Source organism: Salmo trutta, chromosome 5, assembly GCF_901001165.1.
Source record: "Salmo trutta chromosome 5, fSalTru1.1, whole genome shotgun sequence".
Lineage (NCBI taxonomy): Eukaryota > Metazoa > Chordata > Actinopteri > Salmoniformes > Salmonidae > Salmo > Salmo trutta.
In genome coordinates this window covers 54,788,204-54,805,497 of record NC_042961.1, presented here as the reverse complement: position 1 = coordinate 54,805,497, position 17,294 = coordinate 54,788,204, and the positions used below count along the sequence as shown (strand labels likewise).

General features: G+C 39.0%; 1 protein-coding gene across 5 annotated transcripts in view; it reads left to right on the top strand.

The window, feature by feature from the left end:
• The first annotated feature begins 715 nt into the window (after nt 1-715).
• Nucleotides 716-17,294, top strand: part of LOC115194550 (butyrophilin subfamily 1 member A1) — a 56,227-nt gene continuing 39,648 nt past the window's right edge. Inside the window, exons 1-7 of one of the 5 annotated variants that reach the window (XM_029754322.1) lie at nt 719-831; nt 2,897-2,977; nt 3,200-3,355; nt 3,754-3,804; nt 10,800-10,835; nt 11,122-11,148; nt 11,363-13,946. In XM_029754322.1, coding sequence (XP_029610182.1) covers nt 2,908-2,977; nt 3,200-3,355; nt 3,754-3,804; nt 10,800-10,835; nt 11,122-11,148; nt 11,363-11,892 — 870 coding nt within the window. In that variant the 5' untranslated portion in view covers nt 719-831; nt 2,897-2,907 and the 3' untranslated portion in view covers nt 11,893-13,946. Of the gene's footprint in view, nt 832-2,896; nt 2,978-3,199; nt 3,356-3,753; nt 3,805-10,799; nt 10,836-11,121; nt 11,149-11,362; nt 13,947-17,294 lie in introns of those variants that run through there. The other 4 variants (XM_029754325.1, XM_029754316.1, XM_029754318.1 and 1 more) reach the window with 4 other exon arrangements.

Here is a 17,294-nt window from a genome sequence, read left to right as displayed (position 1 = left end):
CCAAAGATGAAAATGTAAATGCTTTATGCTCATCCATAAAAGCTACACATCTTTAATTTGGAAAAATAAATAAAATAAAAGACTGTTCCACCACTCAGATTTGCTGTAATTTAACAATGTTACAACATATAAGTATTGAGTGTGACAGTATTGTTTGTAGTGTTGTAATGTAGTTCTGTAATATTCTGTCACCTGTATCTAATATCTAGTAAACCCCTCAAGCTCTGACAACTGTTGACAGGTGAGATGCAAGAAAACACTAAACCAAAATACTTTATAAAGGAATAGCAAATGTGTTGGAGTAGTATCTTATCTATAGATGAACATGTACATTCTAAATTCTGCTAGGGTGAGGCAAACAAGGGATAAATAAATAAATAACAAAGTAGATCCTCATGTTGCTATAGCAACCTTAGTTCAACACAACGACACCTAGTGATTTTATACTATTGGGGAGGTTAAAAGAGGCATAGTTCAGCCATAATCGAAGTGGAAGTTGTATCTCTTTAACGGAAGCTTGAAGGCATCATTTTTGCTACAATAATGCACTTTTTCAGTATAATTTTCAATATACCCAATTTGTATTTAATTAAATTATTTGTTAAATGTGAAGAGGGACATTCGTTAAAAATGTAATTACAATTGTATAGCCTGACCTGTTTTAACTTTTACTGCTGGAGAAACCTCTAGAGGGAGTCTCTGAACCTTTGAACCTCAAAGTCTAGGTGTGGTTAAACACTACTCTCAGAAGCTCTGGGGAGAATATAACGTTTATTTCATATCTGAAACGTACACTCCGTTATAGCTCCGTACTCTGTTATCTGTATTCAGGTAAGAGGTTCTAGTGAATTAATTAATTTCTAAACGCGTATCTTTATCTATTGCGAAATAATTGGATATGTAACGTACATTTAATAATACTGTAATGAACAGGCACGCAGGGAGCAGGTCTCGAACCCTCGACCTTCAAGCCCGAAGTCCGGCGCGCTATCGACTGTGCCGCAAAAGCATGCTCGTCCGGCAGAGTCGATTTCCGCGCTTATAAACCCAGGGTCGTTACAATACTTTCAAATGTATTGATGGTTTAATTGTGTATAACTCTGGTTCATGATGAACTACAAAACATAGCTACGTATGAACAAATACATACATATCCGCATAGAAGTACTGCAGTGCTTAATTTGTAAATCGGGAGGTGCTGCGACAAAAACGTGAGCGCTAGAAGGGGGTGACCTGGAGAGTTCTGAGGTACCAGAACGCATGAGAAAAAATATCACCTATATATTAAAGCATTGCATGTATATCATCGCATTTGCGTAGTGGCATAGAGCAGTAGAGTAGAGGAAGAAGTTGCACCCATGGGGATTTTTTTTTCTTCACCTTTGTTCTTTTAAAAACACATTTCATGCAATTCTATGTAATTTTACATGACTAGAGTCTTTGGCAGAATCATTTTTAATACCGCACAAATGATCAAAATGGCAGGCTACTTTGACACTGACAAACTGAGAATCTGAGATCATAAAACACGACATTGTCTTGAATCCATCAATAGCCTAGGCCTAGGTTGTCAAGTTTAAATAAACAAATACAAATAGTTGTGTGGAGACATATTGTAGGCCACAACATGAGGAAATTATAGTCCAAAATATGCTTTCCAGTTTCACTGACTCACCCAATGATTCGCAGCTCACTCGCTGGTCATTGTCCTATGCGCTCGAAACAAAAGCATATCTCCCTCTCTCTCTCTTGTAAAACATATTTGGAAGTTGATTAAATATTTTGGTGGCCTACAGCACAGACTCTTATCTTTTCAGCAGGAGTCGTTGCTTTTCAAGCTGTGTTTTCGCTCAATTATATTTAAAATGTTTTCACTGACAGATTTGGCGCGTTCCCGACGGTAGGCTATTCCTTATTACTGGGCTACAGTCCACAACTAGGCTATTTTTAAAAGCAGCCATTGATCCTCTGTGGCTAAATTATAGGCTTTCTCGTGGTGTAGTAGGCTATTCTGAATAATTTATTTTATTTCTGAACAGCCAGCAGTAATTATATAACTTTGGCAAATGTATTTGAATTCATCAGGGGTGCTGCAGGTCCCCCAGAACCCTTCGCGCAGCTTTGATTCTATACGTAAATAAATGATGACGTGCAATGCTGGAGAGATGAGAGTTGCAGGCTCATGTCTATCAGAGCAGAGACTGAGAGAGATCATAGAACGTGAATTTCATTGTAGTTAAATGAGAGATACTGGTGCGCTTCTCACACAGCTACGGTCACGCGTTGGTCTTAAGCATATATGGTTACAATGTTGCGCAAACCATAAACAAGGGCCCGGCCGACCCAAATCAACTCATAGAATATAGGCCCGGGCTGAAAATCAACGTTTTATTTTTTAGGGTAAAGGAACATTTACGAAGAGGCAACTCGAATGAACTTTGATCTCTTTTATTTGAATTTCTACATTGCAAAAAGTGACAATGATTTTCCATGCCACGATAGGTAGCGGAACAAAACAGTACAAAACGGAGAGTCGGGAATAGCCTACAGTCGGGATCCTCTCCCGACAGGATCCGGCACAAATTAAGCATTGAAGTACTGGCACAAAGTATTGTAATGAAACAGCAGGGAGCAGGTCTCCAACCCCCTAACGTTCAAGCCCGAAGTCCGGCGCGCTATCGACTGTGCCGCAAAACCATGCTCAAACGGCAGAGTCGATATCCGCGCTTATAAACCCAGGGTCGTTACAGTATATCTGAGTAAACTTGTTGATAAAGATTTTGTTGAAAGAGTATTTGCAAAACAAAGGAATGCCAATCATGCTTATTATCTTAAAATATTATCGTAATTATATTGATGCATGCAGAGATTACAGGTCATTGTTTTATGTTCCCAGGCAGGTGCATCATGGGACCTTTGATCCAGCAATTCTGTTTGGTAACATGCCTTGTCTTTTTTCCCTGTTCATCTGCTCCAGGTAATAAGCTAATAGTAACGTATTGGGAAGGACTATGAGGGCAGACTAAATCATTCACCCTGGTACCACATGTCCACATGTTGGTTGTCATTGTCCATTTGAACCATATCAGGTCCATCACCACTTATTTTGATCAACAGCTGAGGGATGATTTATTTTCTAACAAAGAGGACACATATTTAAATGTTGAGTTCATGACCTAATTCTGATTAACCATTGCAGTTGCAGATGGAACAGAGACTGAGAGGCAGTCAACTTCCGTGTCAACCTGTACACTGTATGGTTTGAATTGCACTGTGTGGTTTGCTGGATGTGTTACATTTGGGATCATTATTTTCCTGGGAGTGGGTTTCTTGGTATGGTATAAGTGCTGTAGAGGTAAAGCGTCATTAATTATACTTTATTACTTTTTAAAACAATATAATTAAATTGAGGAAATCCACTAATTTACTATGAACCTAATATTCATTATCTCCAGCATCTCCAGACTATGAGGTTATGAAGTAGTGGAAATCCCATTTAAACCCTCCATAAATCATTTTGTCTTGCTCTCTTACTGTTATCAATACAAAAACATATTACAAACAACTATCTGAGGATATGCACATACAGGTTTTTCTTAGAATAATGCAAAAACAAAAAAGAATAATAACTAATAATAACTTTCATTAAGCCAATAATAAACTGTTCATAATTAGTGTATGTACAAATGTGAATAAATGTGTATGACAACATTTTATAAATATTTATAAATAGTAAATATGCCACTGTTTCAGATACACAGAACCCTCCACAGCAAGACACTCCTAGCCAACCAGATAAGCAAGGTGAGGCAATTGAAGGCTACACACATGCTGATATCAGCAGGCACTGATTATGCTATCAAAGTAAGGGGTAATCAATGGCAAGCAGTACATGTTCCATGAAATTGCACCAAAATTCAGAGGGTGTTGAGACATGTACAGTTGGGGAAAAAGTATTTGATCCCCTGCTGATTTTGTACGTTTGCCCACTGACAAAGAAAGGATCAGTCTATAATTTTAATGGTAGGTTTTTTTGAACAGTGAGAGACAGAATAACAACAAAAATATCCAGAAAAACGCATGTCAAAAATGTTATAAATTGATTTGCATTTTAATGAGGGAAATAAGTATTTGACCCCCTCTCAATCAGAAAGATTTCTGGCTCCCAGGTGTCTTTTATACAGGTAACGAGCTGAGATTAGGAGCACACTCTTAAAGCGAGTGCTCCTAACCGCAGCTTGTTACCTGTGAAAAAGACACCTGTCCACAGAAGCAATCAATCAATCAGATTCTGAACTCTCCACCATGGCCAAGACCAAAGAGCTCTCCAAGGATGTCAGGGACAAGATTGTAGACCTACACAAGACTGGAATGGGCTACAATACCATCGCCAAGCAGCTTGGTGAGAAGGTGACAACATTTGGTGTGATTATTCGCAAATGGAAGAAACACAAAAGAACTGTCAATATCCCTCGGCCTGGGGCTCCATGCCAGATCTCACCTCGTGGAGTTGCAATGATCATGAGAACGGTGAGGAATCAGCCCAGAACTACACGGGAGGATCTTGTCAATGATCTCAAGGCAGCTGGGACCATAGTCACCAAGAAAACAATTGGTAACACACTACGCCGTGAAGGACTGAAATCCTGCAGCGCCCGCAAGGTCCTCCTGCTCAAGAATACATATACATGCCCGTCTGAAGTTTGCCAATGAACATCTGAATGACTCAGATGACAACTGGTGAAAGTGTTGTGGTCAGATGAGACTAAAATGGAGCTCTTTGACATCAACTCAACTCGCCGTGTTTGGAGGAGGAGGAATGCTGCCTATGACCCCAAGAACACCATCCCCACCGTCAAACATGGAGGTGGAAACATTATGCTTTGGGGGACATTATGTTTTTCTGCTAAGGGGACAGGACAACTTCACCACATCAAAGGGACAATGGACGGGGCCATGTACCGTCAAATCTTGGGTGAGAACCTCCTTCCCTCAGCCAGGGCATTGAAAATGGGTTGTGGATGGGTATTCCAGCATGACAATGACCCAAAACACACGGCCAAGGCAACAAAGGAGTGGCTCAAGAAGAAACACATTAAGGTCCTGGAGTGGCCTAACCAGTCTCTAGACCTTAATCCCATAGAAAATCTGTGGAGGGAGCTGAAGGTTCGAGTTGCCAAACGTCAGCCTCGAAACCTTAATGACTTGGAGAAGATCTGCAAAGAGGAGTGGGACAAAATCCCTCCTGAGATGTGTGCAAACCTGGTGGCCAACAACAAGAATCGTCTGACCTCTGTGATTGCCAACAAGGGTTTTGCCACCAACTACTAAGTCATGTTTTGCAGAAGGGTCAAATACTTATTTCCCTCATTAAAATGCAAATCATTTTATAACATTTTTGACTTGTTTTTTTCTGGATTTTTTTGTTGTTATTCTGTCTATCACTGTTCAAATAAACCTACTATTAAAATTATAGACTGATCATTTCTTTGTAAATGGGTAAACGTACAAAATCAGCAGGGGATGAAATACTTTTTTCCCCCACTGTATTTGCATATGTTTTACAGGCCAGAATAGATTTTATAAAGCCACGGCTACTTGTCAAAGAAAACAATACGTATGCTAAAACTAGATGGTAACTTTACAAGTAAACTTGTGAGGCTTGCTTTTGCTCTTTTAAAAATATTTTTGTGGTAATGGAAGAAGTTTATAAAGTTTTACATTACTATTTAAAGCAAAGCAGTTACATATAGTTACATTTCTGTCTGCTTGTTTTGATAGACAACTACATCAACCTTATACTTAGGATTGTGGGGCAGATACATCAGAAAAAAAGATTGATTGATTTCTTTGATTTATTGGTCAGTAGTTGTGTTGGTCAGTAGTTCTTTGGGCCCTAGAGCATGGACATGGTCAGTAGTTGTGGTCAGTTGTGTTGGTTAGTAGTTGTGGTAAGTAGTTGTGTGGTTGTGGTCAGTAGTTGTGTGGTTGTGGTCAGTAGTTGTGGTCAGTAGTTGTGTGGTTGTGGTCAGTAGTTATGGTCAGTAGCTGTGGTCAGTAGTTGTGGTAATTAGATGTGGTCAGTAGTTGAGTTGTTGTGGTCATACGTTGTGTGTTTCAGAAGTGTTGTGGTCATTCGTTGTGGTCAGTAGTTGTGTGGTTGTGGTCAGTAGTGGTGGTCAGTAGCTGTGGTCAGTAGTTGTGGTCAGTAGTTGTGGTCAGTAGTTGAGTTGTTGTGGTCAGTAGATACGGTCAGTAGTGGTGGTCAGTAGCTGTGGTCAGTAGTTGGGGTCAGTAGTTGAGTTGTTGTGTTCATAAGTTGTGTGTTTCAGAAGTTTTGTGGTCAGTAGTTGAGTTTAGTAGTTGTATGGTTGTAGTCAGTAGTTGTGGTCAGTAGTTGTGGTCAGTAGTTGTGTGGTTGTGGTCAGTAGTTGTGGTCAGTAGCTGTGGTCAGTAGTTGTGGTCAGTAGATGTGGTCAGTAGTCGAGTTGTTGTGGTCATAAGTTGTGTGTTTCAGAAGTGCTGTGGTCATTCGTTGTGGTCAGTAGTTGTGTGGTTGTGGTCAGTAGTGGTGGTCAGTAGCTGTGGTCAGTAGTTGTGGTCAGTAGTTGTGGTCAGTAGTTGAGTTGTTGTGGTCAGTAGTTGTGGTCAGTAGTTGAGTTGCTGTGGTCAGTAGTTGTGGTCAGTAGTTGAGTTGCTGTGGTCAGTAGTTGAGTTGCTGTGGTCAGTAGTTGTGGTCAGTAGTTGAGTTGCTGTGGTCAGTAGTTGTGGTCAGTAGTTGAGTTGTTGTGGTCAGTAGTTGTGGTCAGTAGTTGAGTTGCTGTGGTCAGTAGTTGTGGTCAGTAGTTCAGTTGTTGTGTTCATAAGTTGTGTGTTTCAGAAGTTTTGTGGTCAGTAGTTGAGTTCAGTAGTTGTATGGTTGTAGTCAGTAGTTTTGGACAGAAATTGTGGTCAGTAGTTTTGGTAAGTACTTGTGGTTACTGTCGTCCGTATTTTTCCAGGCAGCAAACGTTAGTTAGCTAACAGTAATGTTAGACTCTAACTTGAAATGAAACCACTTTTTGTCAAAATTAGAAATGTGTAATATCTGAAAATATAGCTAGCTAGACTATCTTACCGGTGCTCTGAATCAGAGTAGATAGCCAGAGCGAATTTACCAGCTACGTCTATCAACAGTTGTCGCAGTGACATTCTACTGAAATGGATACTTGAATAGTAGAGTCTTTTGTTAAGACATGTAGCTAGCTAAACAATGAACCATAATCCCATCTCATGACATTGCTACTCAGCTTGAATCTGAAAGTAGCTTACCAACCAGGTTCAATGTTAGCTAGGTAACAATAGGCTATAACTAGCAAAACAAATGGCTCTGAGATATGAATAATAAGACCATACAGGTAATGTTAGCTAGCGAGCCAGCCAGCTTACGTTAACAAGCTAAGAGTACACTTTAACTTGAAATGAAACCACTTTATGTCAAAATTAGAAACGTGTAATATCTGAAAATTTAGCTAGTTAGACTATCTTACCCGTATAAATCATGGATGGACACGTCTCCCTCACGGATACCATGAATGCCCTTAGTGTGAAGATGTAATCCGGAGACTGGTGTTTTCTTCATCACCTTAGCTATCATACTTTATTTCTACAGATTTCAAAACTCGGTCCTCAAGAAAGTGGAGAGCAATACTTATGCAGTTTTACTACACAATACATAAAAAAAGCAGCGTTAGACAGGATTACCTACACATACTGACCAGCTCAAATAGACAGAAGCGTGTTATATGGCAGACCAATCCAACCTCATCTCTCGGCATGTCCAGCCCACTCTTTATGTCAGCCAATCATTGCTAGCGGGAAGGTTGTTGACTTTTTCTGTCATTAAACCAATTAGGCTCGTAGTTTTAAAATGTTATTTGTATTTACAGATGGCATACAAGTTTGTTATTGAGGCACATGAAAGTTCACATGTTCTAGATGACATTATGTTCAAATGGCTCTCCTGTGAAGTAGTGACCCGCGACATATGCCTGTTTCCTCAAACAAGTCACATATCATGATTGTCTGCTTGTTTCATATCTGCAAAGTAGTTGGAACTCTGTCAGTTCCACTTCAAGCATTTCGTCCTTATTTTTGTCCTCCATCCACTTTCATGGCATTTCCTTAACATTCTAAAGGCCCCATTATGACATCATCACTTCAAACATTCCATTCTCTGTAAATGTAACAATGGACAACTGTAACTAAGGCTGGAAATGTCAATGCAATTAAACTAGCAAGTGCAATGATCACAAGTCATTCAAAACCTGGAAAATAGGCTAGCGCACATGTGACAAACACAAGACTCGCTGGCCAAATAGGACACACAAGCGAGTATAAATGAGTCAACAGTTGAGTCACCTACTTTATGATATTGCAGCCTGATGTGCTCACACTTCAATTGCGCTGTTTCTTATGTTCCGTTTATGGCGCGCAGTGGCGGGAAAGTGTACAGACACATGCCTCAGTCCTAGCTAGGCTACTAAAATGATGCAGTCTGGCTTCGGTTTTTAAAGCTAAACAATGAATAAACAAAATACAAAACCTGCAATAAAACACAATGCAAAGGAGAAACATTTAGGCTTAATACAGAAACATTTAGGCTTATTATAGTAACATTTGAGCAGTAGCCTAGACTGGCTACTCAACTACGAGACATTTTGAGTGCACCATACAACATCACCGATGATCCACGCAGTGCAAAAGAAAGGAGAAACATATTTTAAGTTTAAATGTTACAACAACCTATAGCTAAGTTTTTGTAATTTGGAGACATTAAATACTTTTTGATTAGGGTTGCAGCATTTACACACATCTGCAAGCATACCAGCAAAGGCTGGACAAATATGATTTATTTCTTATTTTGTTTTAATATGTTAAAATGATATATACTGCATCCTATGGACATTATAATCCCGTTGACATAAAACAATGGCCAGTTTGGGTCACAGTTGCTATATCTGGCATGCAAATTCAATGTATTTTTTTCAATATGGCCAGTGTGCTGATTGAGTTTGGTTTCTGGGTTAGCATATATATTCATAGAGCTAGCCAGCTATGTATTTAGCAAGCTAAAAACAAAGAGCCTAATGTTAGCTAGCTAGCTAGCTGCTGGGAGGATGTCATGTTATTGGAGGAGTGGCTGAGTGACCGATTTTTTCCCCCTCATCGTTTTTTGAGTGGCTACAGCTAGAGATGCAGGTGTCATTTGGTTACCTAGCAAGGAATGTGAATCACTTTGCTAGCTTGCTAGCTAGCTATGCTGAACTTGAATGACAGTTATCCACAGTTAGCATATCTCTTAGTTGTCAATCAAATGTATTTGTCTTCAATCAAATCGACGTGTAGTTAGGACCATTCAGTTGATATTGTTGTTGTTGTTGATCTGCATAGACTCCCTTTTCATGGTTGTTTGATCAATAGGACTTTGAAGTTCCTAAATGTAAGAGGACTCCTGTGGTATTTACATATTTGCAGAAATCCATTCAGGTGTATTTTGTGGCTTTTGGAGAATGCATTCTTATGATCTAAAGTTGCGCTGTTGCTACTGCCTGTAAACACACAGTCCAGTTCAAAGTAAATCATCAAATCATATCAAATTGTATTTGTCACATGCACAGAATACAACAGGTGTAGTAGACCTTACAGTGAAATGTTTACTTACAAGCCCTTAACCAACAATGCAGTTTTAAGACAAATATGTTTTAAGTATAAAATAGATCAATAAAAGAGCAGCAGTAAAATAACAGTAGCAAGGCTATATACAGTGGGTACAGGTTAGTCAAGGTAATTGCGGTAATATGTACATGTAGGTAGAGTTAAAGTGACTATGCATAGATAATAAACAGAGAGTAGCAGCAGCGGGGGGTGGGGGCTTTCTCTGACACCGCCTGGTATAGAGGTCCTGGATGGCAGGAAGCTTGGCCCTAGTGATGTACTGGGCCGTACGCACTACCCTCTGTAGTGCCTTGCGGTCGGAGGCCGAGCAGTGTCATACCAGGCAGTGATGCGACCGGTCAGGATGCTCTCGATGGTACAGCTGTAGAACTTTTTGAGGATCTGAGGACCCGTGCCAAATCTTTTCAGTCTCCTGAGGGGAATAGGCTTTGTCGTGCACTCTTCCCGACTGTCTTGGTGTGTTTAGACCATGATAGTTTGTGGTGATGTGGCCTCCAAGGAACTTGAAGCTCTCAACCTGCTCCACTACAGCCCCGTCATTGAGAATGTGGGCGTGCTCAGTCCTCTTTTTTCTTTAGTCCATAATTATCTCCTGTGGCAAATGGCATATTTGCATATAGGCCTACTGTAGCTATGATTGGCTATGGCGCACTGGTCTGTGTAGACTCCGTTCCTGGACAAGACTGATGTTTTTATTAGGTTTCCTTTACTGCATTAATTGTCCAAACGCATGACCATTTCCCACTCTATATTGCTATGTAATTTTCAAAAATGCCTTTCTCTACATCATTCCCAAACATTCTATAGATGTATTAAAACGTGAAAATGACCATATCTACGTGCTTGCTTCTCCGAATTAAAAAAAATATATATCATCATATTCTTCCTGGAGCAGTCAACCTGTAATGATTCTACATTTCTAATACAGTCGGCTAATGTGATAATAGAAAAACTTTTGTTAGTAACTATCTTTTCTGGTTATTATGTGTTTATTTAATCAGGGAAGTCACATTGAGATTGACATATCTGAGCCCTGCTTATTAGCTTTGGGTATAACAATGTAATCTGATTTACCTTTGCAGCTGATCAATTATTGCAGACCGTCAATCAGCCAACCGGTAATTATTATACTGTATGTTTATAGTCTGGTAATCAGAATGTCAATCAAATTTAAATGTGGGACTTTATATAACTATTTTCATTGTGTTCCTAATTGCAAAATAATTGTACAGATATAATCCTGAAATGCTCACCAGAAAGTTATGTAGTAATGTATCTAATCAGCATCTTGTCTTTATTGTACAGTAGATTATATTAGGTAACGTTAATACCTTTAACACAAACGATGATAATTCTGACACTAGTTCTATTTTTGTAACTGTCTAATTTCATTCTGCTTTTCAGATATAGATGTGAAGCACTTACATGAAGGTACTAAGCTATCATCTTTTAACATACAGTATTATGCCCACGTCTTCAGTAACATGTTGTCATAGTTTCAAAATAATGACGATTGATTAAATTGTTGTTTAGTAATGACCATTTTAACATGTATTTTCAAGTACGTCTGGTCATTTCTGTACTGTAAACTGAATCGGTATGGAAAATGTATTATTCAACTGTGTGTAACTTTCTTTCTCCTCAGTGGATGTAACTCTGGATGTGGACACAGCTCACCCTAACCTACTGATAGATGGTAAAACAGTACGCTGGATAAAGGAAACACCACAGAGACTGTGTAATGAGAAGATGTTTGATGAAGATCCCTATGTGCTGGGCATTATGGGCCGTGCTTGGAGGACCTACTGGAAGGTGAATGTGGAGAAGAAGGATGACTGGGTACTTGGTGTTACCAAGGCAACAGCTAACAGGAAGGGACAATTGGTTCTCAGCCCTGCCAATGGCTTCTGGGTAATCAGGCTGTCCAATGGGGGAAGACTGAAAGCCATGGATGATAAGGAGCATGTTCTTGACAAAGATATTCCAGATAAAGTTGGGATCTATCTGGATTACAATGAAAATAAGGTAACTTTCTATAATGTAGAAGACGCTTCACTCATCTACTCATTTACCAACGGACCAAGTTATGAGGATGAGGTCCGCCCACTTTTTTCACCCTGGAACAATGATACAGATCCAATCAATATTTTGTCCATTGTGATTACAAAGGTTTAGAACAAACATTATATACCATAAGCGGTCAGATGCCCAATTATAGCTTACATTGATGTTTTAACTGTTATTTAATCACTTGATCAAAGCAGTTTGATCTCTATCATTGGATCTCTTAATCCCTAAGAATATACTGTACAGTAACCTGTAAATGTTAGCCACTTTTTATGTTGAGTTGTTTCCTCAAACATTCCACATGATGTGGATGATGTGGAAACTAAGCTACAGTATGGAGAGGTTTATTTTATTGAACGACTTCAATTGTATATTTACAATGAAATGGAAGCAATATGGGGTCGCCTGTGGCACCCACTTTGATGCCATTGGCAATCCCATAGTGGTCCCCTTTGAATGTAAAACGATTAATGTGAGTTTTGTCCACTGTGCCTCAAAACGGTCTAGATTAATACAAATATGGAAAACATTTTTATCTTGTCAATATCTGTCAATATGTATTGTGATGCAGTCCCTGCGACTTTTGAGAAACTGGATTATCATTCACTTCAGCTGTAATTCATAACATCTCCAAATGAGTGGTCACTAAATGCAGTAGCTGCTTCTATGCCAGTCATCAAGTAAAACAGGTGGAGTCCAATCAAGTTGTAGAAACATCTCAAGGATGATCAATGGAAACAGGATGCACCTGAGCTCAATTTCAAGTCTAATACAAAAGGGTCTGAATACTTATGTAAATAAGGTGTTTTTGTTTTTGAGTTTTTCTAAATTTGCAAATATGTCTAAAAAACTGTTTTCGTTTAATCAATATGGGATATTGTGTGTAGATATTGTGTTTTAGAATAAGGCTGTAACGTACCAAAATTCTGAAAAAGTCAAGGGGTCTGAATACTTTCTGAAGACACTGTATTACATTTTATTCCCATATTTTCCATGACCTGTGTACTATGTCTACTGTATGTATAGGCTATTCATATGTATGTATGTACACAGTCAGGTCCAAAATTATTGTCACCCTTGATTAAGATGAGCAAGAAAGACTGTATAAAAAAAATAATACAAATAACTGAGTTGTTTTGTATGCTACATTTTTCAAATTTTGTATAGGATTTTATACTAATATAACTGCTCGGATAAAAATATTTTGTTGAACAAGTAATATTTGTTTTTCTCAAAAAGACACTGGCACCCGTGTTTTCAATACCTTTCAATACCTCGCCTTGCAAAGATAACAGCACAAAATGTAGATTTTGTGGTCAATTAAACATGTTGATGTGTGCTTGGGGTTATTATCTTGCTGAAAGATCCACTTGCGGCCAACTTTCAGCCTTCTGGCAAAGGCAACCAGTTTTTTTGCAAAAATGTCCTGGTACTGGATAAAGTTCATGACGCCGTTGACCTTAACAAGGGCCCCAGGACCAGCGGAAGCAAAATAGCCTCATAACGTCAAAGATCCACCACCATATTTTACTGTGGTTCTTTTCTGCTTATGCATCCTTATTTTGACACAAAACCTACCACTAGTGGGCATGGCCAAAGTGCTCTATCTGTCACGACTTCTGCCGAAGTTGGTTCCTCTCCTTGTTCGGGCGGTGTTCGGCGGTCGACGTCACCGGTCTTCTAGCCATTGCCGATCCACTTTTCATTTTCCATTTGTTTTGTCTTTGTTTTTACACACCTGGTTCCTATTCCCCAATTACATGTTCATTATTTAACCCTCTGTTCCCCCATGTTTGTTTGTGAGTTATTAGTTTGTTGTTAGTGCTTGTTGCACTTGACTGGTTTACGCTCGGGTATTGTTGCTCAAATTATTGTTGTATTTTATGGGTGCCGTTTGTCGTTAATTAAACTACTCCGGTTATCACCCAGTTTCTGCTCTCCTGCGCTTGACTTCACTGCAGCCAGTCACGCATCTTCTGACATCCACCTTTCATTTTCCATTTGTTTTGTCTTTTGTATCCAACAAATGTAAACACCTGAAGTTTGCTAAACGACATTGGTACTTGGATTGGAACTGGTGCTATGGTCAGATGACATGAACATAGAGCTCTGAGTGGCAAGTTTATTGTTCACATTGTTTCATTCAGCCTCAACAAATAAAAGTGATATGAAGGGATAGGAGATACAGTATTGTCATTGGCTCTGATGATGTATGTTACATATTTTCTTCACCAAGTTGTAAGATATAGAAGATACTGTACATTCTGTATCTTCATTTACAAGTTACAGTAATGTCTTATTCCTTTATTTAAATGTTTTACATTTACGTTATCCTGTACTTCTACTTTTGTTTCATTTCTCATTTTAGTAAACTCAATGAGTTTATACTACTGCAAACAAGTACTAACTCCTTGAACCACTGTCTTCTGTCTTTTTCTCTGTTTGGCTGAGATTGTCCGGTTATATTTTAATTTACAGGTGATTTACGGTTTCACATTTTCTTGGTTGTAGCTTCAGTGCTGTGTTGTACCTCATGACACCAGGATCATGTGGTAAACAATTACCACAATGGAAAGGTCACCGGTTTGTGTCAAGAACTGCAACACTGCTGTTTTTTTACCCTAAACAGTTTCCCATGTCTACTAAGAATGGGCCACCACCCAAAGGACATCGAGACAACTTGACACAACTGTGGGAAGCATTGGAGTCAACATGAGCCAGCTGCCCGGTGGAACGTTTTCGGATGTTCTGAGGGCAACACTCAATATTAGGAAGGTGTTCTTAATGTTTTTTACACTCTATACGCATCACTATACACATCAATATTCACATCAATACACAAAAAGAGAAACGCATACAGAGAAAGGGAGGTAGAGAAAGGGAGCAGTGGTGAATAAGGATATTTATCCTTAATCCTGGAGAAGTTATTCCTAAACAATTTCTTCTAGCTCTGTCAAGTGGGTTGTTCATTGCTAGACAGTCATTTTCATGTCTGGCCATAGATTTTCAAGCTGTAACTAGAACATTAAATTTTGTCTTGGTAAGCAACTCCAGTGTATATTTGGCCTTCTGTTTTAGGTTATTGTCTTACTGAAAGGTGAGTGTTTCCCAGTGTCTGTTGGAAAGCAGACTGAACCAGGTTTTCCTTTAGGATTTTGCCTGTGCTTAGCACTATTCAGTTTTTTTTATCCTAAATAACTCTCTAGTCCTTGCCGATGACAAGCAAATGCACAACACGATGCAGCATTTCCCATGCTTGAAAATTTGAAGAGGGGTGGGTACTCAGTAGGGTTGGGTGGTATACCTTATATACCATTACCGTAAATACCGTTGAAAACTATTTCTTTTAAGTTTTTTAATTCATTTTTATTAGGTAAATACCTGCAGTTAACTTGTGCAGTCAACTTGTGCAGTAAGTTAGGAGATAAAATAATGTTGCATTCTTCATTTCACCTGTCATATAATTTTTTATTATGAAGCTTACCAGTAGTCCCTAGTCACGTGGTGTTTGTTACCAAGCACACAATGACCAGAGACCGGAGCCTTGTGAGTCACTCATTGTTGTGCAGCATGTGCCAGTTGATCTAATTATAGTATGGAATTCACAATTAAATGTTTGCCAGCTAGAAATGTGCTAAACGCTTTATAGTTGTACATTTGGTTTGCTGATATAGTAGCTAGTTAGCTACCTATAGAGAATCCCCTGCTGGATCAAGAGCCTTGCTGTCTAATATTTTGTTTGTGCATACAACAAACTGTGAGTAGCATGTTTTTGTTACTTGTATAGTTTAGGTCATAGACTGTATAAAATGTTTGCAATGTGCTCGTTAGCATTTAGTTAGCATTGGATTTTACATGTACTTGCTAGCATTGCTAACCTTCGGATTACAGAGTATCAGTTGGGTTTGAAAACAGCGCACCCTTATGTTCAGTTCCGGTATTACCGAATATCCCGGTATGGCACAAGGTCAGTATGAAGGTATGACAATGTGGATACCGCCCACGACTAGAACTCAGTGATGTGTTGTGTTAGATTTGCCCCAAATATAACACTTTTTATAACACTTTATGAAGTTAATTTCTTTGCCACTTTTGTAACAGTTTTACTTGAGTGCTTTAATGTGAACAGGATGCATGTTTTGGAATATTTGTATTCTGTACCGGCTTTCTTCTTTTCAATCTTTCATTTGGGTTAGTATTATGGAGTAACTACAATGTTGTTGATCCATCCTCAGTTTTCTCATATTACAGCCATTAAATTATGTAACTGTTTTAAAGTCAACATTGCCTCATGGTGAAATCCCTGAGCAGTTTCCTTCCTCTCCGGCAACTGAGTTAGGAAGGACGTCTGTATCTTTGTCGTGACTGGGTGTATTGATACACCATCCAAAGTGTAATTAATAACTTCACCATGCTCAAAGGGATATTCAATGTGAGGCATTGGAAAACCTCCTTTGTCTTTGTGGTTGAATCTGTGTTTGAAATTCACTGCTCAAATGAGGGACCTTGTAGATAACTGTATGTGTGGGGCACAGAGATTAGGTAGTCATTCAAAAACCATGTTAAACACTCTGCAAAGTCCATGCGACTTATTATGTCACTTCTTAAGCACATGATTTACTCCTGTACTTATTTAGGCTTGCCATAACAAAGGGGTTAAATACTTATTGACTCAAGACATTTCAGGTTTACATTTTTTATTAATTAGCAAATATTTCTAAAAACTCCATTCCACTTTGACATTATGGGATATTGTGTGACACAGCAAAATGTGTAACCAACAAAATGTGTCAAAAGTAAAGGGGTGTCAAAACCTTCTGAGGACACTGTACATTATTTAATTTATTTTTACCTTTATTTAACTAGGCAAGTCAGTTAAGAACAAATTCTTATTTTCAATGTCAGCCTAGGAACAGTGGGTTAACTGCCTTGTTCAGGGACAGAACGACAGATTTTTACCTTGTCTGCTCGGGGATTCAATCTTGCAACCTTTCGGTTACTAGTCCAATGCTCTAACCACTAGGCTACCTGCCGACCCAAAAAAACATAAAGTGCACTTGGGTTCTCTAAAATACATCACAGTGAAGAACATATATCTTCCCTCTTCAAATGTCTTTGACTCATCTCAAGTTTCCCAACCAATGAGGAACAGAGATATAAGCGGTACTTACCATACACAACGACGGGAGAACACACACACACGCACGCACACATGCACACACTGATGAAAAATACTGCTCTATGTCAGTGGTTCCCAAACTGTGGGGCGTGCCCACTAGGGTGTGTGAGAGGGGTCGTCAGGGAATCCAGTTCATTTTTTTTAAAAGTCAGTCAGGCTTTCATCTTACTCTTGAAAGTTGTAATATTAAAATGCACAAGGTGCCATTTCGAACATTTTGCTAGGTTTTTTTACCCCATAGATTTTGTTGAGTCACTCAGATATCACATAAACGCACATACGTGTGTAGAATGTGTAGAATTGCAGGAAATAAGCTATAAAGGACCAATGT